This window comes from Saccopteryx bilineata, chromosome 5 (genome assembly GCF_036850765.1).
Source record: "Saccopteryx bilineata isolate mSacBil1 chromosome 5, mSacBil1_pri_phased_curated, whole genome shotgun sequence".
Classification (NCBI taxonomy): Eukaryota; Metazoa; Chordata; class Mammalia; order Chiroptera; family Emballonuridae; genus Saccopteryx; species Saccopteryx bilineata.
This window is the reverse complement of record NC_089494.1, coordinates 110,505,155-110,532,130: the sequence shown is the minus strand read 5'-3', so window position 1 is coordinate 110,532,130 and position 26,976 is coordinate 110,505,155. Positions and strand designations below refer to the sequence as shown.

Below are 26,976 nucleotides of genomic sequence, written 5' to 3'. Positions count from 1 at the left end.
TGTACTTTTTTTTCATATTTTGCCAACATATTTTGAAACAGATTTCTAAGAGTGTATTTGCTGGGGCAAAGGGTAAAAGTATACATAACTTTACTAGACACTTCCAAGTTACTCTTGATAGGAAATTGTACCATTTTGCATTTCCACCATCAATTTCCTTAGCCACATCAACAGTATATGTTACCAATTTTTTTTTTTTTGTCAAGCCAAAGGGTGATCATTGGTATTAAATCTGTTTCTCTTTTTATGAGAAAATATGAGCATTTTTATGTACAGTTAGAAAGCATTTGCATTTGTTTTTCTGCCAATTTTCTGTTATTGACCTTTCTTGGGTTTCCTATCTTTTATAACTTGGCCTATGAATTTCCTAAAGAGACATTAAAGTACTGACCATTTTCTTAATACATCTCTGTAGGCTTACAATCACTAGAGTCATGGTTAAATTCAATGAAATTTTAACAGCCATAATGCATTGTGTAGTTATTAGTGCAAACTGTAAATAAAAAGACGCAGTCTCTGACATCACCCCCCAAACCCTGCTTCCTTAATTGACCCCTTTCCCCTATATCTCCAATCATAATCTCAGTTGACTCTGTCTGCAGCCTACAAGCATTTCTCAACTTCCTGGAATGCTACAAAAATTTACCGATTTCAAATCAAGGCATTTCTAATTTTTTGAAACTTGCCCTTGTTACTGAAATTGCATAATTCCTTGGGTCATGATGTCTTTATCTCGATTTTCCTTCTACTGCTCTGGCCATCTGATGTCAGTGGCCCTAGTGGACTTCTGTTTCGCCATATGCCCGCTAGTCATTTTACTTAAGCCTCTTTCCTTGATGCCCACTTTCCCATTATACATACTAAATCTTAAAAAAAAATCCATCTACTTTCACTGTTTCACAAATATATATATGCTGGTGGCTCCCAAATTCCTGCGTTCTTCCCTCTCTCTTCAAGACTGAGTCTCAGATCTGCAATGTGTATAAGTGTCTCAAACTTTATATTAAAACTAACTTCTCTTCAGCCAGGTTATTTTGCTCTTTATATATTTTAGGAGCTTCACACTATCACCCTAAATCAACAAAGCTAGAAACTTGAGAGGCATTCTGAGCTCATATGCTACTCCTTCAAGATAGATTCATAGTCAGCTATTTAGCCCTGATTATGTATCATCCAACTTAATTAGCAAGCCCTGATGAACTGAAGCTCTATTTTCCATCTCTACTTCTAGCCTTTCCCTACAACCACAATTTTAGTCTGGGAGCCTTGTTATTTCATCTGAACTTTACTGCCACCTCTGCCTAGACTCTCTACCATAGTGAGTTAGAACTCAAAGTCCATCCTACATACTGCAGCCAACATGCAACATCTAAAATTCATCGTATCAGTCACCTGCTTAAAGCCTTCCAATAGGTTTTCCATCTTCTAGGGGAGAGCCCAAGCTGCTGTGAATATCCTACAAAGACAATAATTTCCATGACACTGCTCCTCCAACCTCACCATGCACCACTTCCTTGAACTTTACAAGACAGTCTCATAAAATTGCTGTAATATCCCCTGAAGTGCCAAGTGACTGGGATCTGTAGAGTCTGTGCATGATGCTGCCTACTTCTTGAAATGACTAACACCTCACCATACTTATCCCATTTTCTGCTTATCTTCAAAGTGTCAAGTCAAAGGTCACCTCCTGCAAGAAGTCCTAGACTCTCCCCCACTTTCACCACCAAGGACGAGCAAAGCACAGCTCTTACAGGGACCCACAGCACTCGTGTAAACATCATAACATTCACCTAAACACTGTGCTGTTTCTGCCTACATTCCACTTGAGGCTCTGAGACCTGTATCATGTCTTCTTCAGCAACAAAATTCAGTAAACAGCAGAGTTCCTGGTGCCTCAATTTCAATTTGTAAATGTTTATTGCCCCAGGCATGTAAAATATATTCTTATTCTCTCTATACAGAAATACTTCCATGTAAAAGGATGTTTATAAGAAAAATAGAACCAAGCAAAAAGAACTAAGACAAGCCCTGGCCGGTTGGCTCGGCAGTAGAGCGTCGGCCTGGCGTGCGGGGAACCCGGGTTCAATTCCCGGCCAAGGCACACAGGAGAAGCACCCATTTGCTTCTCCACCCCCTACCCCCTCCTTCCTCTCTGTCTCTCTCTTCCCCTCCCGCAGCCAAGGCTCCATCGGAGCAAAGATGGCCCGGGCGCTGGGGTTGGCTCCTTGGCCTCTGCCCCAGGCGCTAGAGTGGCTCTGGTCGCGGCAAAGCGACGCCCCGGAGGGGCAGAGCATCGCCCCCTGGTGGGCAGAGCATCGCCCATGGTGGGCGTGCCAGGTGGATCCCGGTCGGGCGCATGCCGTAGTCTCTCTGTCTCTCCCTGTTTCCAGCTTCAGAAAAATACACAAACAAAAAACAAAAAACAAAAAACAAAAAAAAAAGAACTAAGACCAGGAATAAAAAGAAATAATAATAAAAACAATGGAGTGACTGAGTCCTGAGAAATAGAGAAAAGGGAAGAAAGAAAAGAAACTTTCTACTGAATTGCAAAAGAGTTAAAAAGAACTAAGGTAACAGAATAGACTTTTTTAAAAGTCAGCCAACTAATGATTTTGTAAAGTTCATAAATAACGTGATTTCACAATTTTGTGAAATTCATAACACAATAGGGTTTATTTATTGTCACATAAAGGTGGTGGGGAGTTACTCTGTTATACTATAATCAACTTTATTCTTGAAAGTGTTTTTAATATTTTTCATGAAAGAAGTGAGGATAATTCCTGGAGAACACTGGTGGAACACATCTGCATTACAAGCTATATTGAAATGTAGAAAAGAAAGGCTCTTAGCATAAGTTAACTTTTAGCAGAACTTATTTTCTCTAAAACAAAGAGACTTTTGGCAGAACTTACATGTTTTTTCTAAAAGACTCCCTACCCTGGGCCTTGAGGCTGGTTTCCCAGCCTGTGGCCTCAGGCCAGTTCTGCAAGGTTGCAGGTGTTCCCAGAATGTTTCTCCCTGAATTAATCCTATAGATAAGCATTGTAAGAAAGTTTGTTTCATTGCTTTGTTTTACTGCTAGGCTTCCCCTCCTCCCCATTCCCCAATCAGTGTGTAATTCTGTCTTTAAAAGCTAGCCCCAGGCCCTGGCTGTTTGGCTCAGTGGTAGAGCATCGGCCTGGCATGCAGGAGTCCCGGGTTCAGATTCCTGGCCAGGGCACATAGGAGAGGCGCCCATCTGCTTCTCCACCCCACCCCTTTTCCTTCCTCTCTCTCTCTCTTCTCCTCCCACAGCCAGGGCTCCATTGAAGTAAAGTTGGCCCAGGCACTGGGGATGGCTCTGTGGCCTCTGCCTCAGGCGCTAGAATGGCTCTGGTTGCAACAGAGCAACGCCCTGGATGGGCAGAGCATCGCCCCCTGGTGGGCACGCCGGGTGGATCCCGGTCAGGCGCATGCAGGAGTCTGTCTGACTGCCTCCCCATTTCCAACTTCAGAAAAATACAAAAAAAAAAAAAAAAAAGCTAGCCCCAGCCTGACCAGGCAGTGGCACAGTGGATAGAGCATTGAACTGGGATGCTGAGGACCCAGGTTCGAGACCCCGAGGTTGTCAGCTTGAGTGAGGGCTCATCTGGTTTGAGCAAAGCTCACCAGCTTGGACCCAAGGTTGCTGGCTCAAGCAAGGTGTCACTCAGTCTGCTGTGGCCCCATGGTCAAGGCACATATGAGAAAGCAATCAATAAACAACTAAGGCAGGGGTCCCCAAACATTTTACACAGGGGGCCAGTTAACTGTCCCTCAGACCATTGGAGGGCCGGGTTATAAAAAAAACTATGAACAAATCCCTATGCACACTGCACATATCTTATTTTAAAGTAAAAAAACAAAACGGGAACAAATACAATATTTAAAATAAAGAACAAGTAAATTTATTATTATTATTTTTTTTTACAGAGACAGAGAGAGAGTCAGAGAGAGGGATAGACAGGGACAGACAGACAGGAACGGAGAGATGAGAAGCATCAATCATTAGTTTTTCATTGCGCATTGCAATACCTTAGTTGTTCATTGATTGTCTTCTCATACATGCCTTGACTGCGGGCCTTCAGCAGACCGAGTAACCCCTCGCTCAAGCTGGCGACCTCGGGGTCTCGAACCTGGGTCTTCCGCATCCCAGTCCAATGCTCTATCCACTGCGCCACTGCTCAGTCAGGCAAGAACAAGTAAATTTAAATCAACAAACTGACCAGTATTTCAATGGGAACTATGGGCCTGCTTTTGGCTAATGAGATTGTCAATGTGCTCCTCTCACTGACCACCAATGAAAGAGGTGCCCCTTCTGAAAGTGCGGCAGGGGCCGGATAAATGGCCTCAGGGGACTGCATGCTGCCCACGGGCCGTGGTTTGGGGACCGCTGAACTAAGGTGTCACAACGAAAAACTGATGATTGATGCTTCTCATCTCTCTCCATTCCTGTCTGTCTGTCCCTATCTATCCCTCTCTCTGACTCTCTCTCTGTCTCTGTTAAAAAAAAAAAAAAAAAAAAAAGCTAGCACCAAACTGTGTTCAGAGCCACATAATTTGGATGACTTAGATCTTTGTGCAGTTGCTGGCTTTAAAATAAAGACTTCTTGACTTGGCTACTTAATTGTGTGGCAGAAACAATTGTGTCTCACGGTTCCAATACAACAATATGAACGGGTTGATAATATAGTAATTACCCTCCTAAATATATTGCCCTCAATATGTAATATTGTCCAAATTATATTCTTTTGTTAAAATTAGCTTCCTAGAGTACCAGCTACATTGAGTTAGAGCCATAGCCACCACACTTATCTATGCCCAATTAGATAACATTGAATATCTATGTTTATGTCATTTTCCTTTTGGTTTATTAATTATAACTCGAAATATCCATACATTCTGAGTGAAATTTTCTTCAGAAATTAACAAACTTGCAGCTTTAACATAAATTGACATGAAATAAAAATATTCCTCATTAATAACTTAAATATTATATACTTTTTATTTCTTTTTCTTTTTTCTTTTTTTTTTCTTATTTTTTGTATTTTTCTGAAGCTGGAAACAGGGAGAGACAGTCAGACAGACTCCCGCATGCGCCCGACTGGGATCCACCTGGCAGGCCCACCAGGGGTGACGCTCTGCCCACTAGGGGGCGATGCTCTGCCCCTTCGGGGGGGGGGGTCGCTCTGTTGCGACCAGAGCCACTCTAGCACCTGGGGCAGAGGCCAAGGAGCCATCCCCAGCGCCCGGGCCATCTTTGCTCCAATGGAGCCTTGGCTGCGGGAGGGGAAGAAAGAGACAGAGAGGAAGGGGGGGGGGTGGAAAAGCAAATGGGCGCTTCTCCTATGTGCCCTGGCCGAGAATTGAACCCGGGTCCCCCGCACGCCAGGCCGACGCTCTACCACTGAGCCAACCGGCCAGGGCCTATACGTTTTATTTCTTAAAACCATTTTTTAGGACTCTAGTGATAATTTTTCTGCATAATGAATTTGCTAAAATGGTTAATTATTATTCCCTGAGTTATTTTTTTAAAAAGACTCTACCATTAATTCCTCAAAACTTTTGTCACATTTATTTCTTTATTGAAATGCTCAAAATATGTTAATGGGTGTTGAAAACTTAAATTCTTGACTTGAACTTCTCCCTCATTATAAACAGAGCTCAGCCTCCAAAGTTTGTGAGCAGGTTGGAGGCTCCTGTGATTCATTGTGTGCTTAGTCTCAAAGTTAAAAACAGAAAACGTTCCTGTTAATAAAAGCAAATTCTTGGAACAAGGCAGTTAACCTGGTGTGAAATCTAAGCATGAGATCCTTTCAAAACAATGTCACAGCACTTATCAGAGTTGAGAACTGAAAAGTTCCAATCCAACTGTGCTCTACTTCATTTTATGGTCCTGATATAATTCTACAAATAAAAATATCAAGCAAGGCTATTTTCATACAATAATTTATTTCATTATTTTATTAACCAAAAAAAAAAGACTGCTATATAAAAAAATATTTTTTCAAGCAATAATGAATCTTGGTAATAAAGTATCCTTTAAGGTTTTCAATATCCTCTTTGACATTGCATAGTATGAATTACTAAAAACTGGTATTCATTTTTCTTAGCTATGGTTAGCAGAATAATATTACTTAAAATAACAATAGCTTTTACTAGATTATTCTGTTTCGCTGCAATTACTCAAGGCAACCTGCTGTCACCAGTCACAATTCAGAAATCCCAACAGTATGCAAAGCTGCAAGTTGTTTACATTAGGATATCTATCTCTTGTACAAATGTTTGAAAGTGTATCGGGCGAAGAGATAAATAGCTGCCTTTCTTATCTAACATTTATTAATATCCAAGTACTTCAAAGACCAATATTGGCCTGGGCCATTAATTACAGCTGCCTTGGCTTTGCCAGTTATAGCTCTCCCATGTAAGACTGTACAGTTGTGATAAATGGGAACATTCCTCCAGGGCGGCTCCCAAAGGGAATGTTACTTTTGTCAAGACCCTGCTGCCATCATCTTGTAAAAAACTAAGAAGCAGAAAAAATCTACAGATGCTCAAACAACCTTTTTCTCCTTTGTCCTTCCTTTTGAAATTTCCTCCTCTTCTTCCCTATCCACGCAATCAGCTCAGGTATACACTTAATCCTTGTTGGGCAGTACAGAACTGCTGCCAATAAAGTATATTATGGTGAAAAACAAAGCAGCCAAAGCTTACATCATCCAGAGGACCAGACATGCGTTTAAAGTATGATGTTCTTTTGGACCTATGATATCCCTGAGGATAAGCACTACCCTTGGGGCCATTACGATTCTTAGGTTCTATAGACATTCTTGCAATTGTTTATTCAGAAAAGCAAGTGAGTTGTCTATTCCTTCCCCTCCCTGGGCCTCAAGTCCAAACGCATTGAACGGATCTGAAGTTAAAACTAACATTGTTAGGTTGGCTTTTGTTCATTGCTTCCCACGGGAAGTCTCCAACTGACATTATCTTCACAGAGCCCCGTAGAGGCTCACGTGAAACATGGTCCCCTCCAAGATTCTGTTTCTCTTGTTCAATCTTCCCAACTTTCCTCAAAACTCTTGATTTAGCTTTTGCAGTTCTTGTCCGTATGTTGTATTGATACATCAACTCATTCTAGATTTTTTCTGTGAGATTATATACCAAAAGGTAAACATTCATTCCACCTGTCAAAATTTGTTCACCCAGGCCTAATTAGCCCACCTCGGTGAGTACCCTTAAAATAATCCACAGATTGGGAGCCATTTTAAGTACCAATCAATTTAACAAAGAGTTTGATGGCCCTTTATCTTAATGCTGGGCTCCTTTATATTGAAATTATTTCTACTGCTAACACAAAATCCCAGATATTTTTTGAAAGGTCCTCATTAATGATTCAAAATTATCAAAGAACAGTCTGAGATACAGCTGCCCTCAAGAGATAAAGGAATTTGGAGAAAGACCAGTAAACAGGCTATTATAAAATATGATGGAGCTGAAAAAAAGGTCCTATGGGATTATAGTTGAAGGCAGTTGGCCCATACCACCAAGACATGCTTAAAATGCTACACATAACTTTATTCCCAAGTGGCACACATTAAGAATCAATTTGGAGGAATCAGGTATTTTTTTTTTATAGAATTTAAAATGTTAACAGAAACATCCATCTCTAAACAATGACATGTATTCTTATGTGCCACTTTAGGGCAGAATGAAATCATACTGTAGCAGTGGATAATTTTCCTCTACATTCTTTTCTGCTCTGAGTATGAGAAAGTAGAGTTCTTCAGGATTTATGTTATACTAAGAGACATCTTCAAGTCAATTACTATTTTTTTCTATAGTTGATATGAACATGTATACATTTTTCATGTTTCAAAAGGGACTGGTGGCATGGTCCAAGTGCAGCAGGCCACACCAGCTTTCTGAGGTGGCAGAGCAAAGTACCACTCAGTACATCTTCATTTCTACACCCTTGTCCACCAGGACAGTGAAGGAGATAGTGCTATGGATCCATATTTTAAGCAGAACAGGCAGGATGGAGAATTGGGGAACACAAGAAAGGAACTTCCCATCACTGAGGTTATACAGGGGTCTTCATTCTGAGATAGCCTCCCCATCTTAGTTAAATAACTTTTGCTTGAATCTAAGGCATAAATGAAGGAGAAAATTATCATAAATAGGAACATACACAATGAACAGTGGCATCTACCATTTCTGCATTGTAGCCCACTTTAGAAAAGTCACACCACTGAGAACAGGTTACTTCTCACGTACTGTTAATATCGAAGAAGGGATAAGATCCATTGTACAAGGTAGAGGATATATTATGTTCCAGATAACTTCCTCCCCATCTGAAAAAGCAGAGTTTATGTGTAATATTTGGAACCCCACCAATCCCAGCTTAGCTGCTTCTTCCAACATGAAATGTGACAACCTAAAATATTTCACAGTGAAGGAAATAAAAATCCTCCTTATAGCCATAATAACCAAATTCTAGGTACAATGCCGTCCCTTTCTCTATCTATAATGACTGTGCACCTTCTCAGAAGCCTAGGGCTGCATCTTCCTTTAAGGCACCACTTTACTCAGTGGTCATAAGTTCTCTGCAGTTAAACGTTTATTTAGAATATATTTTCAACCATGCAGTACACTAAATTTTTTTATATATATTTTTCTGAGGCTGGAAACGGGGAGGCAGTCAGACAGACTCCCGCATGCGCCCGACCGGGATCCACTCGGCACGCCCACCAGGGGGCGATGCTCTGCCCATCTGGGGTGTCGCTCTGCCACGACCAGAGCCATTCTAGCGCCTGAGGCAGAGGCCATGGAGCCATCCCCAGCGCCCGGGCCATCCTTTGCTCCAACGGAGCCTCAGCTTCGGGAGGGGAAGAGAGAGACAGAGAGGAAGGAGAGGGGGAGGGGTGGAGAAGCAGGTAGGCGCCTCTCCTGTGTGCCCTGGCCGGGAATCGAACCCGGGACTTCCGCACGCCAGGCCAACGCTCTACCACTGAGCCAACCGGCCAGGGCCTAGTACACTAAATTTACTCCCAAACAAGTAAATTTCATGACTCTGTCTAGATAAAAAAGAATGTCTTGTATCAATCTCTATTTTTACAATAAAAATATAAATTCTTGTCTGTTGAGCATCATTACATTTGAAGGCCGCTTTCTAACAATGATAACTTGCCTTCACATTCCAAAGGGGCATACGTGGACAGATGGTAGCCAGTCAGGGCACTGACCTCAAGGCACCACCTTTATCCTTCATCTGAAACACCTTGACCTTCTCCATGTGCTCATATGGTGGATATTTGACCCAGATATAGGTTTGTTTTTTTGTCTAATGGTGTGGTAGATGTGACATGATTAAAAATTCTTTACCACACATCTTTTATGGAGATAAGGAGTCCATTTTTCCTTCTTTTGTACTTAGGTTGATCTGTGTCCTGCTTTAACCAATAAAATGTGACAGAGCAGACATTCTATAAGTTCTAAAGTTGATTCTCAAGAGATTTGCAGTTTTCTGCCTCACTGCTTGGAACGTTCCATTTGGAAGGCAAGGGTTTGATAAGAAGTCCTAATGCCCATCCTGTGAAGAAGCCCAAACTGTCTGCGTTCAGAGAGTGGCAGGCCATGGGAAGGAGCAGCACAAGGTACCAGATGTGAGTGAAGATCTGGCCTTTCAGCTCAGCTCAGCTGCTAGCTGAGTGCAGCCAAGCTCATCACCATGTGAAGTGGAAGAGCTGACACCCAGCCTTGCCAGAACTCCTGACCAACAGAATCATGAGAAAATAAAACAGTTGTTGTTTTTGTTGTTTTAAGACATCAAGTGATGGAATAGTGGGTTATGAAGTAATAGACAACTGAAACAGAATCTGCCTAAGGTACACTCTGAATAGCTGCAGGTTAGCACAATAATTTAACAGACTTTCCCTGGTGACTTCCTAAAAGCAATGAGACTTATTCATTTTAAGTATTTTTGCACAAAACTGTGTCTTAGAATCACTTTTCAAGGTCCATGATAAAACCGACAGATGTGCCCTGCAAGGTCTTAGTGTAATGCCGTGTCATGTTAGGAACTGGCTTTTAAATTTTCCTTATTCACAGTCAAAACAAAGGTGAGTTGTTTTTGTTAGGTGATACACATTTTCAGGAAGAAGAAAAATATTTTTATTTATTGATTGACTCTCTCCTCTCTCCTTATTTGAAAAGAAAGAAAACAAAGAAAAGAAGGAAGAAAAATGTAATCAAGCATACCTCGATCTACCCTTAGTCCTTCCAGTATAAACACCTACCTCTGCAAATACCAAGACAAGAGGCAGAAAGACACCCCCCCATACTCATTTAGAAGAGCTTTTCTAAAGCATGAGCCTCAGTGTCTCTATATAAATGCCTATTCATTAATAAGATAACAAAGATAGATTTTGCTGGGGCAAATGTTTAATTCATCCACTAAGTGTGTAGATGGACTCAAACAGCAGCCAGGGAAACAGAGACTCTGGTGTGCTATGGAGCACACAGCATTCCCGGGACCAGTGGGTCCTGACTTCCTGAGGGTCTGGTGTGTCACAGAACACACGGGCATTCCCGGGACCAGTGGGTCCTGGCTTCCTGAGGATCTGGAGTGCCACAGAGCACACGGGCATTCCCGGGACCAGTGGGCCCTGGCTTCCTGAGGGTCTGGTGTGCCACAGAGCACACGGGCATTCCCGGGACCAGTGGGCCCTGGCTTCCTGAGGGTCTGGTGTGCCACAGAGCACACGGGCATTCCCGGGACCAGTGGGTCCTGGCTTCCTGAGGGTCTGGTGTGCCACAGAGCACACAGCATTCCCGGGACCAGTGGGCCCTGGCTTCCTGAGGGTTTGGTGTGCCACAGAGCACACGGGCATTCCCGGGACCAGTGGGTCCTGGCTTCCTGAGGGTCTGGTGTGCCACAGAGCACACAGCATTCCCGGGACCAGTGGGTCCTGGCTTCCTGAGGGTCTGTTGTGCCACGGAGTACACAGCATTCCCGGGACCAGTGGGTCCTGGCTTCCTGAGGGTCTGGTGTGCCACAGAGCACACGGGCATTACTGGGACCAGTGGGTCCTGGCTTCCTGAGGGTCTGGAGTGCCACGGAGCACACAGCATTCCCTGGACCAGTGGGTCCTGACTTCCGGAGGTCTGGAGTGCCACAGAGCACATAGCATTCCCGGGACCAGTGGGTCCTGGCTTCCTGAGGGTCTGGAGTGCCACAGAGCACACAGTATTCCCGGGACCAGTGGGTCCTGGCTTCCTGAGGGTCTGGTGTGCCACAGAACACACGGGCATTCCTGGGACCAGTGGGTCCTGACTTCCTGATAAAGTGTCCTATCTCACTATAATTATATTATCTGACTTATGATTTCCAGGTTAATTTGGAAAACAGCTCTAACTTAAGAGACAATGAATTATGTTCTGATAAAATCAAATGGTGCCTTTATGTGTGAATATGTAAGTAGAAACTTAAAACTCATTTTAAGTCATATTCATTCAGTATTTGTAACATAAAATTAGGAATTTTTCAAGTGTCATTTGAGATACATTTATTTTCTGTCTAGGTCATTTGAAGAGATCAAGTAAAAGAATTATGGAAATTCTACTTGATTTTCTATTAATGTACCTTCTAGACTGTGTCCTCATTCTTCTCCAAATATCCAATTGTCAGGCAGTGGTGAAATTCCAGATATATATTACACAATGGCTGAGATCAGCTACTTCTTGATTAGAAGTCAAGAAAGTGAGTGACACGGAAAGGGAAATTTGTATGTCTGAATGAGACTGCGTATGTAGCCTTGGGCCAAGCTCTCTCTCCTCCTAAAGGCAGCTCTGAAAGCAGCCACCTCCAAGGATAACTACCATGAAACTTGATCTGAAATCTTATTTTGCTAAATTCAGGAGAGAATGGTTTTTCACCTCCTGAGCAACTATTCCATTTCATCTTCTCCACAAAGAGCTACCTGAAATTACCAAATTGTTCTCGTCTATCATTCAAAACTACGTGGACCACTTTGCCGGGGTGAGCCCGACAAGCAGCATTGCACTGGCAGTATTCCAGAACCTCACTGCTCCTGAATCAGATCAGACACTTGAAAGCTTTGAGGAAAGTGCTTAAGAAGTTGGCCATGGCATCAGACTGTACCATTTATGTGAGGTGGGGAAGGTTAAGACAATGTTTGAGAACTTGGAAATAAAACTTAAGTATGATGCATGTCCATCTTTTTCAATGTGAAACTGAGGGATCAATGTCACACAAAGATCAAACTCTTTTTGGAGATTGTACCAATTTCAGATTTACCATTTGTGATCATCATAGGCCCTCAGAGTCTATAAAATAAAATGTTAATTGTAGAAAATAGAGACGTTGCAAAAACCTTCTGTCTGCTATGAAAAATAACCCCAAAGGTTAAATGTTGGCTGCTCACCAGTTTGTATCTGATTTTGAAAACGCTATAGGCCATTCCTTTCCTGACTATATAAATCTCTCTTCTTCAAATGCTTTTTAAACAAGCTCTACCACCTTGATGTTTGTTACATAACTAATAAGTTAAATCCTTGACATATGGTCCCTATATATCCATGAGAGCCAGGATTTTGTGCTTGTAAATGCATGCTTTGATAGGGATCAGCATTGTCTTACGGAACTTCATATACGACCTGCAGCAAGTCCTCCTATTCTCTGCCACTTCAGCAGACAAATAAGGAACTTGAGAAAATTTAGGCTTCATCCTCACCATTACACATGTGACCACACTGATGCTTCCCAATAGGCTCTAAATAATAAATCTAATCTTATTAAACCTACTGCCAACTCACTCTCTCTTCCTCCCCTCTCTCTCTCTACCCCACCCAATCCCTCTCTTCTTCTCTCTGCAATCAATCAATAAGAATTTTTAAAAATTAAAATTAAAATAAAGTCCTTGGCTGGTTAGCTTAGTCGATTAGAACATCATCCCAAAACACCAAGGTTGCGGGTTTGATTCCTAATCAGGGCACATACAGGAAGCAATCAATGAATGCACAACTAAGTGGGACAACAAATAAATGCCTCTCTCTCTCTCTCTCTCTTCATTTCTCTAAAATAAAAATAATTTGGCCCTGGCCGGTTGGCTCAGCGATAGAGCGTCGGCCCTGGCGTGCGAGGAACCGGGGTTCAATTCCTGGCCAGGGCACATAGGAGAAGCGCCCATTTGCTTCTCCACCGCCCCCCCCCCTTCCTCTCTGTCTCTCTCTTCCCCTCCCGCAGCCAAGGCTCCATTGGAGCAAAGATGGCCCGGGCGCTGGGGATGGCTCCTTGGCCTCTGCCCCAGGCGCTAGAGTGGCTCTGGTCGCAACAGAGCAACCCCCCGAAGGGGCAGAGCATCGCCCCCTGGTGGGCGTGCCAGGTGGATCCCAGTCGGGCGCATGCGGGAGTCTGTCTGACTGTCTCTCCCCGTTTCCAGCTTCAGAAAAAAAATAATAATAATTTTTAAAAGAACCAACTACCTAGAAAAAAATTTTAAACTAAACATAAAAATAACAACAAAATCTTTTAAACTACCTGGGACCTTCCATTTTAATACTGAACTACTTTCCCTTTTAATGACAGCAATACCGACAACAGTAACAAAAATAGGTTTCTGTGAGCCCAGTGACTAAGTAAGGCTTCTTTGACCAAACCCAACCTTGGAGCGAAGAGCTTTGGTTTCTAATCTACCAAATTCATCAGTCTGATGACCTTGAGCAAGGCAGCATTTATCATCCAGATGTCTTATCAAAAAACCAGTTGGCTTAATCACCACTGTTATTTCTAAGATCATTTTAAAACAACTGCATCTTTTAAAGGGGAAAAACTGAAAGAAGATTTTGTTCTACTGTTTAAGCCTCAATCAGAAAAAAAGACACACAGTGCACGTTATAATTATCACCATCTATGGATTTCACACTGGCAACCTGACCACTACTTCCCATGCTCAGATTATTTAATATGTGCCTACCTACAGCATACCCATAAGAATGGATACTTTCCCCTTAAAACTGACTTTAAATAGACATCAGCAGATGGTTCTGTACCACAGTTCCAAGCTATGATACCTACTTATTTTTATCTCCTGTGTAACCTCTTGGTACTGTGACATCTCCTGAGCACCTTTCCCTTGCTACAGAGTGACTTGCTTGGAGTTTATAGAACAATCATGGGCTTGTTGTGTTGCATAACTCCAAGGCAGCAATTTTCCATCATGATGCATTTGTCCCGAGTTTTCCCTTAACTAAAATCGCCTTGTGTGACCAATAAGCAATGCAAAGCTGACATTTCAGAGCCCAAAGAGCTAATCCTAGATCGTATTTACTTATTTTCAAATATTTGCACCATCTGTGATTCTGTATTAGTTTTTTTGGATTTGTCGTTACAGCTCAAGGGCTGTAGCTCTGAGTAGGAACTGAGGCAGCAGTCCACATATAGAATGTATTACATGCATGAGATGGGATTTAACCATAGCACGGGGAAGAAAAACACCAATTTAGGAAAAGCAAATGCATATTGAGTTATCCACCTTCAAAATACAAGCTCTGTAGATTTTCATAAACTTACACAAGAAATATAAAAATGAATGCCATATATTTTCTTGACCAACCCATAACCTATGTTTGCTTTGGAGCTAGGATGAATTCATATAACCTCTGTATCAATAAAAATAAAAGCTCAATATTAGCGGTCTTCTGAAATTTTTTCAAAGTAATAGAAAGAAACTTGAAAGCTGATATTTCCAATGTCTGGGGACCTCCACATCTATTATAGTTTATTTTGCCCACATCATATTAATAACGAAGGAAGGAAATATGGGAGGGAGGGAGGGAGGGAGAGAGAATATGGATGGATGGATGGATGGATGGATGGATGGATGGGAGGGAGGGAGGAAGGAGGAGAGAGAGAGAAAGAGAATGGAAGGAAGGAAGGAAGGAAGGAAGGAAGGAAGGAAGGAAGGAAGGAAGGAAGGAAGGACCATTTTCAGCAGCCCTTGGATAACAAACCTATCTCATTACTAATACAACAATTCTTCAAGCTGAGACTTGCATAGATTAATACGTAGAATTTAACTGAGGTTAATTAAATAGAAATCCCTAGGTTTTTTCCACTAGAAAGAATGTTATGTGACTCAAAAAATCATGCTTCCTGATTTATTTAGCATGTAAACATTTCACAGATCTGGTACGCTCAACCAAATTATCCCAGCTTCTAGAAACAGCTTTACTTTCCAAAAAATCCAGTGGAAAATAAATACATAAAAGCTTACTGTTTCTCTCAACTCTCCAAGAGAGTGCTAACATTCATGCTCATGCTCCAAAGTTTCACAGTGCAGCCTTCCTCTCTCAGGAAGGAACTCATCCAACCCACTCGTCTATCAAGTATTGAAATGTGATTTTTTCAAACGCTGACTGTAGAGATCAATGAGTGCTCCTTCCCACTGAGGGGAAGACGGGGTTTGAGAACGCTAGTATCCGCGTGGATGGAGAGAAGTGCTGTCACTTCCTCGGAACAGTGGACTCCAACTCCTTTCCGAACGGCTTTGCGGCTCTGGGTGGCTTCCTGCCATGCTAAGTTGGAGAAGAAGCATATGTGGTTCAGGGAAGTACTAAGGCCAGGTGCCAAAACTCTACAGCCCACTGGCCTGGAACCAATATATCACAAAGGAGAAATCGAGAAATGTCAAGTGAGCTTTGCCTATAGGTTCAAAGCTCTTAAAAATATAAAATGTTTATCAAAGTTATTCTGATGTCAAGTGTTAAGGAAGGCAGATGAGCCACCAAGACACCACCGACAAACGCTCTGTGCCAACAGCTAACTCTGGCAGCATGACACACGGAAAATGGCCATAAGTGAAGAGTTGAACGCGTTAGATTTCACAATTAGAACAATGTCTCAAAACTCTGTTGCTATCTATGACTGAAGGAAGAAGTTTTACAGACAAGGCCACTGTGGACCTCACAGTGGCCTAGATGTCAGGGACTCAATCTTGGACGGAGACCAGACCTGAGAGAGAAATGCAGAGAGGGAGAAAGAACAAGATTTGGATTTGGAAGTGGCACAGACAAAAGAAAGACCAAAAAATCCAAAAGTACCATCCTGTAAGACAAGAGGCACTGAATCTGTGAGCAGACAGACATTTTTGAGAGGTGACAGATGAAGAACTTCCCACAATGCACTGTGGCACTAATATTTGGCAACTGTCCTTTTAGAGCAACTGTAAGCAGCCTCTGTGGATGTGAATGACATCTCTTCTTGAAAAGATGTTTGACCTCTCTTCAAAAGGTGTCTTCATTTCTGATCTTTGATTCTGTGTCTAAGAAAGGAGAATCATTATGCAAGTTTTGAAACATTAATTAAAAAGGTTGCTTCATTAAAAAAAATGACTTTCTCACACTTGTTTGTAAATATATGAATGGAAAAAAAGTATGGCCATGCCTTGAATTCATTACTCATTAAAACTTTTCCTAGGGGTGGGATGTGATGAATGGATGTGTCAGTATCAGTTTTCACTTACTGAGTCCCCCTGCCAAAAGTAAACCCATGTACAAAAACAGGAAAGATCTATTTTTATCCTGTACAAGGATTCTTAATGCAACTTCCAGCAGTCTCTCTGGTCCATTATTTGAAAATAAATCGCAGGAGAGCCTGCCATTCAAGTTCTCAATTATATAATTCAGATTAGTCACATTTATGTTTTCAGAGCAGAGACTTCCAGAGAAACAAGAAATTGGATCTTCATTTAGATCTCAAAAAGGGGGTGGGGTTAAAGATAATAAAAATGGCCTTTTCCATTACTTTTCTTCATTTTCTATCTTGTAACCTGATACATAGGTTTTTGTATTGACCTGAGAAAATCAATAGGTATGATAAATTACAATAATACTGAAGTCAGATAATGCACAGCTTGGCTTGGCTCTGCTCACAAAGAGGTGAAGGCTGTTTTGATTATACACTTAACTAACTTGCCTTAAATTTCAACTCAACATATCATCAGCTCCTATATACAACGAATTGCTAAGTCAATCATTGCTGGAAACAAAATTTCTGGAAATAGAATGTTAAAGCAGTACTTCAAAAAAGATCTTAAGTCTTCTAGGAAAACAGGTTATCTAAAAATAGCAGGTATCAGTCTGGTTTTTATAAGTTCATTTTTACCGATGCCCTATAATATTTCACTACAAAACACTCAGTATATTTAGATCACATATATGTGTACATTTGGTAATGTATACACACCACACGTTTTTTCAGCATGTTCATTAATGTAAAGTTACCATCACAAAAGAATGAAATAACCTTCTCAAATGATTTAGAGACATAGTGGCAATAAGAATAAAAATAACAGCCTGACCAGGCAGTGGCACAGTGGATAGAGCGTCGGACTGGGATGCGGAGGACCCAGGTTCGAGACCCCGAGGTCGCCAGCTTGAGTGTGGGCTCATCTGGCTTGAGCAAAAAGCTCACCAGCTTGGACCCAAAGTCGCTGGCTTCAGCAAGGGGTTACCCGGTCTGCTGAAAGGCCACAGTCAAGGCACATATGAGAAAGCAATCAATGAACAACTAAGATGTCGCAACAAAAAACTGATGATTGATGCTTCTCATCTTTCTCCACTCTTGTCTGTCTGTCCCTATCTATCCATCTCTCTGACTCTCTCTCTGTCCCTGTAAAAAAAAAAAAGAATAAAAATAACAAGTTCTGTTATGGGCTAGATGTTATACAAACACATTCACAGAGACTGTCTCCAACCTTTGCAACCTTTTCAACACCCTGTTCCTTTATAGATGAAGGAATGCTTTTAGTCAGATTAGTTTGTCCTAGATACACAATAAATGTTAGGCTTCAATTTGAAATTTGTTTGTCTCTGTCCTCAACATACATCATATTGCCCCTCCCAAAATATAATTAATCTGAAAATCATCTGGAAATTCCAAAAATATTGTAGAATGCACTATTCTGGTTAATTAACTATGCATATTATCTGAAGGTTCATTTAAAAAATTATTACAATACTAGTAATTCTCAAATGGTCTATGGCATAACAAACTTGAAAAGAAAGTGAAAATCATGTTTTATTATGTAGAAGACATTACGAAGAATACTATTTACATCAATTACTGAACATAACAGTTGGAAATATACTACTTATTTTATCGGTTTTGGATAAATATGAGTTTTCTGTAGTTAGCCTGGCAGCGAGGGTATATTTACCATTACATGTGGGTATGTCTGAAATCCTAAGGGTCAGAACACCTTAACAAAAATGAGTCTACAACAGATTCTCGTGACTATCCCGTTCTCCCCACAGAACCTACTTTACAGCTTTTTCTACTATCCTGGAAATGACAGGCATTCCTGAAGTTAATGCATACTAAACAAGAACATCTACCAGGCAGAGGGGACTGCAGATATATAGTTTGAAGCCTTGGAGAACAGGTCCTGTCTGGATAAAGATATGTAGACAGACTGGTTATTGCCAACAAGCTTTTGGAACACTCAGTGCACACACTAAAACAACAATGTGATGAAAGTAATCCTGAGCTGTATGAATTTCAAGGTGAGCAAAATATACTACTGAAGAAACATTTCCAACTTTGTGCGAGGACAAGTGATTATAAAGAAGTTCATATTCCCTCATCCTATACTTGCCCTTTTGGGGACTTTTACAGATCTGCAGATGAGGAAATTTCCAGACTTTCTTAGCTGATGTATGTCTTAGTTATGCCCCCATTATATTATTCCTGTATCACATAAACTTGTTTAGAAAATATAAAGTCACTCAGTACCTGTGAAAGTATTATGGAAGTTCTACCGTGGGTGAAATGCTATAGACAGTATCACATGCCACAGAGTGATTATTTGTGAAAGGAAAGGTCCATCTATGCAGCACACTTCATTGCTGCCTTATTTTACAAAATTGCCACAGTCACCCAACCTTCAGCCACCACTACCCTGGTCAGTCAGCAGCCACCAACATCGAGGCAAAATGATTATGACAATCCATGAGCAGGAAGGTTACATACAATTCACTGAAGGCTCAGCTGATGGTTAGCATTTCTTTAGCAATAAAGTATTTTTAATTAAGATACATATTTTAGACATAATGATATTGCATACTTAACAGACTATAGTATAATACAGGCATAACCTTCACACTGACTGGGAAATCAATATATCTGTGTGACTTGTTTTCTTGCAATATTCACTTTATTGCAGTGGTCAGGAATGGAACCCTCAATGTCTCTAAGATGTGACAGTTGGAATATCGAGATATGTCATGTGCATTTGAATATTGAGTGGGAATAGCTGCAGATTATGTTGTGTAGAAAAGGTCTTTTGAATGATGCTGAGCCCAGAGCCAGATCACTAATTCCCACCTGCAATGACAGTAGGTACAACCACCCTGGGGTTGTAAGGGCTCCTATGCTATGTACCTTCTCCTGCCCCACTGACTGAAAGCTCCCCTCCTGAGATAATTCTATAGATCACACCTCTCTTTGCAAACATCCTTCTTCTCCAAGTTAATTACCTTATGAAATGCATTACACTGAAATCAATATGCCACATATCTAGCAACTCCTTCACCTGTTAGTGAAAATTAGCCAATGTTTATTTTTAACCTGGCCCTTTGCCACATAGGGCAGTAAAGAAGTGAGTTTCAATTGAATAGAAGTAAGGATCTAACAGAATATTCTAAAGCCTGCATGTCAGCAAAATCAGGTATAATGTCCAAACCAAATGGTACATATTATATAAATATAAAACTTATATGTGTGCACACAAGTATGCATATTGAACAATACAATGTTCTATAAAATGTTAAAATAATACACCATGTATAGGTGGCTTAATGCTTTTCTAAGCTTTTTTATTTTCTCTCTAGGCTCCTATTCCTAGATTATGCATTTAATGACAGCACTTGATATGAGACAGGCATTGTTTAAAGCTTCTACATAGTATGTCAGTTAATCCTTACAAACACAGAAAAGATCTAGTCACCTTCATTCATAGATGAAATAGAGAAAATGAGTTTTCCTCCCCAAGAAAACACAGTGATGACTGGAGAATCTGGGATCGGAACCTGAATCTGTGGTTTCCAGTGCACAAGCCATAGACAAGTAGTAAACAGAAATCTGTGGTTGACGGCAGAAGAGAGCATCGCCTTAGTTGCAACATTTTAGTGCTGTGTATGCAACACTGTAAATCAATTAACAATATGCCTCTAAGTACTGACGCTTAAAACATTAAGTAATCATAAATGATTCAAGAAACCAAAATTTTGAAATAGGTTTACTTTACTCAGACTGGGAGAAACTTAGTTTCAGTTTTCTGTTATCAATGTAATGCACTTCATAAGATAATGCAGCATTAATATTTAATGATACAATTTTCTTTAACTTGTTTTATATAATTTGATCTTTCAATGCACAATTGCTCAGTCTCTGAAATAAACAGAGATTAGAAGCTTATAAGCAAGGGATGTTCTGAAGTATGTTCTAAACTCAGTAGACTAAATGTCATTTACATATATACAAATATATGAAGATATGCATAAAAATATATGTAATAACAAAATTAAGGAAGAGTAGAGAGTATATATTATCCCCTTATGACTTATAAGAATTTATACCTAACACCTATATCCAATCTGAAATATCTTTTAGGGCACTGGCCAGTTGGCTCTGCGGTAGAGCATCGGACCGGCATGTGGAAGTCCCGGGTTCGATTCCCAGTCATGGCACACAGGAGAAGTGCCCATCTGCTTCTCCACCCTTCCTCCTCTCCCTTCTCTCTCTCTCTCTTTCCTTCCTGCAGCTAAGCCTCCATTGGAGCAAATTTGGCCTGGGCATTGAGGATGGCTCCATGGCCTCCACCTCAGATGCGTGTATGGCTCTGGTTGCAACGGAGCAACAGTTTAGATGGGCAGAGCATCGCCTCCTAAGGGGCATGCTGGGTGGATCCCAGTCAGGCGCATGTGGGAGTCTCTCTGCCTCCCTGCTTCTAACTTCAGAAAAATAAAAAAGTAATAAAAATTAAAAAATATATTTTATAACCAAATCAGATAGAACTCTCCCACTAATTAGATAATATATTATATATCTTTTATGTTGAATGTTTAGAAGAAAACTAATAAAACTTCTATTAAATAAAGTTTTTCAACATGATTTCTAAAACTATTTATAAACATTTTAGTCAGATTTGCCAGACCAAAGTTGAAGTAAAAATACTGAATCCTAATTTCTGTATGGAAACATTTTAGGTTAATTATCTAAAGGTCAAAAGTACGACATATATTTACAAAAGGCATTCTATACATTACATATTTAATTGCAGTTTTGTCCCATGAATTATTTAATCAACAGGCTGATACATGTTCAATTGTAAGAGATTGGTTTTCTACTATAATTAAAGAAAACTGCATAACTAGCACTGTCCTCGCATCATAAATACTGGTTCATAAAATACACTTTTTAGTCATGTTTCAGAAAAGAGGGTTGTAGTATTTCTTTATTTATTTATTTTTTTGTTTTATTTCAGGTTTTGTTTTGGTTTGGCGCTGTTTTCTTGGGTCTGAAAAGACAAATGCTCTAGGCAATATTTTTACCCACTGGATTCAGCAGAAGGGTGCCACCTGGTGGAAATGTGAGCAAATTCTAAACCAGATCTGACTATAAATTTTACTCATTTAACAAACCTTAAAAGTCTCACAGTTACCAAGAGCAAATGATTCAAAGACTTTTCTAAAAAACATGTTCCTGTGCACTTATCACAATATATCTGGCAATTTTTATGTTATCTCTACCAAAAGAAGAAATGTTAAAGTTAACTTTAAAATTCCAAGAGCTGTTACTGTTTGTTGAAACTTTAAAAAAAGTCTTCATCCATTTTACATTCAAGGTAAATCCAAACACACAAATGCTATTTGCAATTATAATGCATTTTTCTAATACAAATGCGTTGAACTGTGGTTGCGTCAAAATTAGAAGGTAGTGCTTTGACTTAAATTTATTTCTGAATTTATTTTATCTTACACGCTACAGGCTAGGACTAAGTCTCATCACCACTTATGAAGACAAGTTTGATAAAACTGCTTAGTTTCTTTAGTCCTCTGTGTTTTCATTTCTAAAATGGGAAGAGCAACAGGAACTACTTCAAAAAGTTGCTTTCAGGATCAAGCATGAAAATGCATTTAATAAATGTTTTCTTAGAAGCCTGGAGGACAGTACCCTGCAAAAGGCAAGCATTTTAAACAGTGACTTAAAAGAAAAAAATAGTAAGTTACAACTAGCAACTAAAGATTCTGGATCCCTGGATGTAAAATGGGATATTGATCAAGTATCTAACCATATAGAAACATTTATTTTTAAACACTTTTGTAAATGTGGAGTGTTATGGAAACAACAAAGGTAATTGTAGTAAACACTTATTTAATCAATGAAACTTTAAAGGAAATCCTACTAAGATGATAAAAAATATTTCCAATAATTCAGAATATTAATGAACATTGCCGCTGCTCCCTGGGGAGTGGGGGCCTCTGGCCATGGCACCTTCTACCAGAGATGGTAAGGATAAGATGGAACAGGGAGGTAGAGCTCTCTAAAGGACCATAACAACAACCAAATTATACGTTCATAGCCATTTCACGAAGAGGAAAGACTAAGTGCTGTAAGTGGAAATAGGTGTCTAATGGCTTCAGGACATGGTGTTTTTTGAGGTTTTATAAAAAATCTCTACCGTGGAAAATGAAAAACCTTTCTGGCAGCACTCAAAAGCTTGAATCATTCAAAATCAATATACAGTGAATGATTAGCTGGAACACGCCCCCTATTTAACCATTAAGTAGGAATACATAAAGCTACATTTTTATTTAAATTTGTGAATATTTTTCCAGAAATACCATAAAAGCCTGAATAATCAATCATGTCAATGTGGAGGTATTATATCTAGTACCACATGGGGGTTGTGTGACAATTGCAAAATTAGACCACAATGACTAATACTGTTAATAAAAATTTAGTAATCTTACAGCAAGTGGTTTAAGCATTCACAGCAATCGTCCACATTATCTAGCCATCGTTTTATATGTCAAGCTTTAAACAAAGGATACACTAGATACAGGTATTTCCTGGGAGTGGTTGGAAACCCACAATGGGATACTGCCATGTATATTTCAATCTGACTTTCCTTCCTCTTGCAAAATTAATCTCTTTCATTTTAAATCCTAGTATACATACCATTGACATTTTAAAATTATGTAAATACTCAGAAAGGCACTTTAAAAACTCAATTAAAACAAAAGTTCTTCAAATGGCCACTTTCTGAATATTGGGAATGGCTATGAACAAAAATGCATGCTAACAAGAAAAACGATTCAAGTTTCAATGTATCTTTTCATAAATCTGAAGTACCAGATTAGTCCTGACAAAAAGGTTCTGCTATGCATACACAGCTTGTCCACTACTCACACACACATGTTCAGCTTCCCCATGCACTGCTCACTGCTCAGCTTTTCCACCCCCCACCCCTCCCCCCTCCCCCACCCCATCACCAAACTGTTTGCAGCACCTCAAGTAACCAGCTGGTGTCACAGGTTAGTGAGTAAAGACTGCATATGGGAACTCTCACCCGACTAATCGTTTTTATTAGTAGCATGAATCTAAAAGCAATAGAGAGGCTCAGTGGCTGGTGTGTTAATGAAATTTGGGTGCCATCAGCCTGAAAGAGGATGTTAAATCCCTGCTCCTCTCCTGAAATTATTTTTAAAATCTTCTAACCAGTTGCTATTGATACTTTGTAGTGTGTGTTGGAGGGAGCAGGGAAATGAGATGTAAGGAAAAAAGATATAAATATTTTAATACTTCATACTTATCCCAGGAAAGGGAGCAAAGACGATGACTTAAGAAAACAGCTGCTTTGTAAAAACTGTAACATTCACTCCAGGAAAAGGGGGGTGGGGGGCTTCTAAGGCATTGAGTAATACCACCTGTGTGAAGCGCACGTGAAGCAAATGAGAAGGGAAGGGAAGGAGAGAAGAGGGAGACCACAACCAGGCGAGATGACCAAGTCTAGAATATTAATAACAGCAGCCCCGGAATCGCCTCCTCTTCCTCATGGCCACTACTGGGGGATTTAAACAGCTCCCCTCCACTTGCTCCTCGGTGCTTAGAATATGCAAAGTACAGAGCAGCTACAGAAGCCGAGCGGCTTGCACCCCCTTCACCCCACTTCTGACAATTAGCTGGGAATGTCTCTTCCAGAAACGCGTCAGTCGCCCTCAACAGTGCACCCGGGGCAAAAGGCCCATCTCCGGCACCCCAGCAGCATGCTCCCGCTTCGAGACTATCCGCCGACCCAACTAAGTGTAGCCCTCTCAGCTCGGTCTCTAATTGACGCAAACGTGACAGCCCCTGGAGCCAACGCATCACAGCCTCCCCTCTCCCAACCACGGACCCCTTAGCGCTCCAGACCCTCCAACTTTGGGGAAAAGCGACACCGAACTCGCTAGTCTCCCCAACCCAGGGACAGAAACGCGATGGAGGTCCACCGAACGGTTATGCTACAGAGCCCTAAAGACTGAAACAAAAAAGGGGGTGGTGGTGGTGATGGCAGGTGCAGAATGGCGTTGAAGGGACAGAAATAACCGTCAGCCAGCACAGGGCACCCCATCTCCATTGACACAAGACATCTGGACCCAAGAAATCACTAAAGCCAGGATCTTCCCAGCTCTCCATAATCATCGCCTTTCTGCTCCCAAGCTCCACCGCTCTGAGACCACAGATGCCAGGCTTACCTCCTTCCCTACTTAGCCCCCATCCCAGTCTCCTCAAAAGAAAAACAAACGAAAGGGAAAACTCTTGTCAGCCTAAAGGTCATTGCCTCTTCGGATAGCTTTGGCCAGCGCTCCTTTCAGCTACGCGGGCTCGAACCCCGCGAATGGACACCCCCAGAAGCGCACCAATTCGCCCAATGTGCGTTACCAGGCGGTAAGAGACCCCCATCCCTCGGCCCCGGCCACTCTTCCCGCCCCCCGTGGCCAGCCCGCCAAGGCTCTCCGGCCAGGCCGCCTTTACCTCCTGTCCCCTTTCCCCGCGGCTCTCCACCTTGCGCATCCTCTCGCCCAGCCCCGGAGCGCACTGGGAGGCTCTAACTTCCCGCAGAGTCCATGGAGGAGCCAGGCAGAGCCCGGAGCTGAGACGGGCGGAGGGTGCGGAGAGGAGGCGTGGGAGCCGGGCCGAGGAGGAGGGGCTGGGGGGCGCCGACTGGAGCTCCGCTGCTCAAAAGGGCCTGGCGGCGCCTGCCAACTCACCTGGTCCGCCGGCTGCGCCTGGCTCGCCCTGGTCCCCACGGTGGGCTGCTGCTCTTGCTTCATGGCTGTCATCGCCGGCGGCCCGCGGTGGCGCTCACTTCCTCGCGGGCACTTCAGACTCGGGGACCGTCACTTGGCAGCGATCGCATTTCACAGGCGCCCGGCGCTTTCCGAATTGGCGTAAGGGAAAAGGCAGCGAAGGGGTGGGGGGAGGGGAGCGCAGAGAGGGGAGATGAGCGGCACCCGGCGAGCGCCCCCGCGCCAGATCTCTCCTTCGGCTACCTCAGACCCTCGGAGTCTCCACTTCCCCGCCCCCCACCACCCCGAAGCCTGGCGAGCCTCGGAGACCAAACACCCCCAAGTAGCAAGTTAGTGGAACGGCGAGCGGCACCTGACCGCGCTGGAGCGACGTCGCACAGCGCCGGAGCCCGGCTCGCATTCTACCGCAGTCTGCGCCCCGCGCCCGCTCGGGGCGCCCGCCGCGCTCCGCGCGCCAGGTTGAGCAGCGGGGCGCCGCGCTCCAGCATCTTCCGAGCAACCACCGCGCCGGAGACAGCTCTGCGCTGCGCGCGACCCGCCACACGTGCGGCCCAAGCTGTGGGGCTCCGCCGGTCCCCGCCCCCTGCGGCTCCTGCTAAAACCCGGAGAAGCGGAGTGTGCCCAAGCAGAGCCCTCGGTGGCTCCAGCGCTGCCGCTGGGCATGCTCCAGAGCCTCGAGAAGGCAGGGGGCAGCGGGGAATTGGGGGCCCAGAGCCCCACGGAAGCCACCAACACCTGTCAGGACCCAAAAGATTGTTCCAGATTAGGACCCGAGGCCCTGCGCCTCCAGATTTGGGGCACAGGACAGCCTCCAGCCTGGATTCCTTGCTGCCTGCCTAGCTGATGCCAGTGGAAATCAGAACAGCTTGATTTAAAACATTAATGACTGACTAATGATGACATTCTGGAACTCATTTTTTTTTCCTGGAAATATAGGAAAACCTTCAAAATTTAAGTCCCTTTCCAGCCTTCTCTTCCCTCAACACAATCCTTTCTCCTTTAGAGTTTGTTTATGGAGCACTTACCATGTGCCAAGCCCCCTGTAAAGCTTGGAGTGATTGCAGGGACGCGAAGACTAAAACCGGGCCAAACTTACCAAATTCCCTACCTGCAAGGAGTCTACAGTAGGGATACAAATCAATGAGTCAATGTAGTTCTGGAACTTGAATTTGTGTGGGTATAGTAGACAGAGTCCACTAGTTTCATCTAAATGAATTAGACATGGCTTGCGCCGGCATATTATAAAAAGGACCGGCCCAAAGCAGATGGGCAACAAGCAGTCCCCAAGTCTTAGATACAGATTGTTAGACATGGCTCTGGAGAGAAAAGGCAGGAAGAAGTTCAATATCTAGATGTTACTGGATTCAACACACAGTTTGTGAAGAGGTTTTAGCTGAAGAGGCAAAGAAGATGGGTGGGAGAAGGGAAGGAAGTAGCCTTGAGTTGTTTTATTTGCCAAGGACCAGTTCCGTCCTTGTCAGAGTTGCGATGTCCAAGAACTAGCCGCTCCCGCACCCAGGCGCTGTTCGAAAGCAATTGTGCACCTGCTTCATCAATTCCTAAAATATGGCTTGCCACACTAGTCCT

The 26,976-nt window shown here is 42.3% G+C and overlaps 1 protein-coding gene across 4 annotated transcripts in view; it reads right to left on the bottom strand.

The window, feature by feature from the left end:
* Positions 1-25,920, bottom strand: part of DPP10 (dipeptidyl peptidase like 10) — a 713,505-nt gene extending 687,585 nt beyond the window's left edge. For 3 of the 4 annotated variants that reach the window (XM_066280442.1, XM_066280446.1, XM_066280443.1), the window contains exon 1: positions 25,351-25,920. In XM_066280442.1, the coding sequence (XP_066136539.1) occupies positions 25,351-25,422 (72 nt within the window). In that variant the 5' untranslated portion in view covers positions 25,423-25,920. Of the gene's footprint in view, positions 1-25,114; positions 25,187-25,350 lie in introns of those variants that run through there. The other variant, XM_066280445.1, reaches the window with a different exon arrangement.
* Between the last annotated feature and the right edge of the window lie 1,056 nt (positions 25,921-26,976).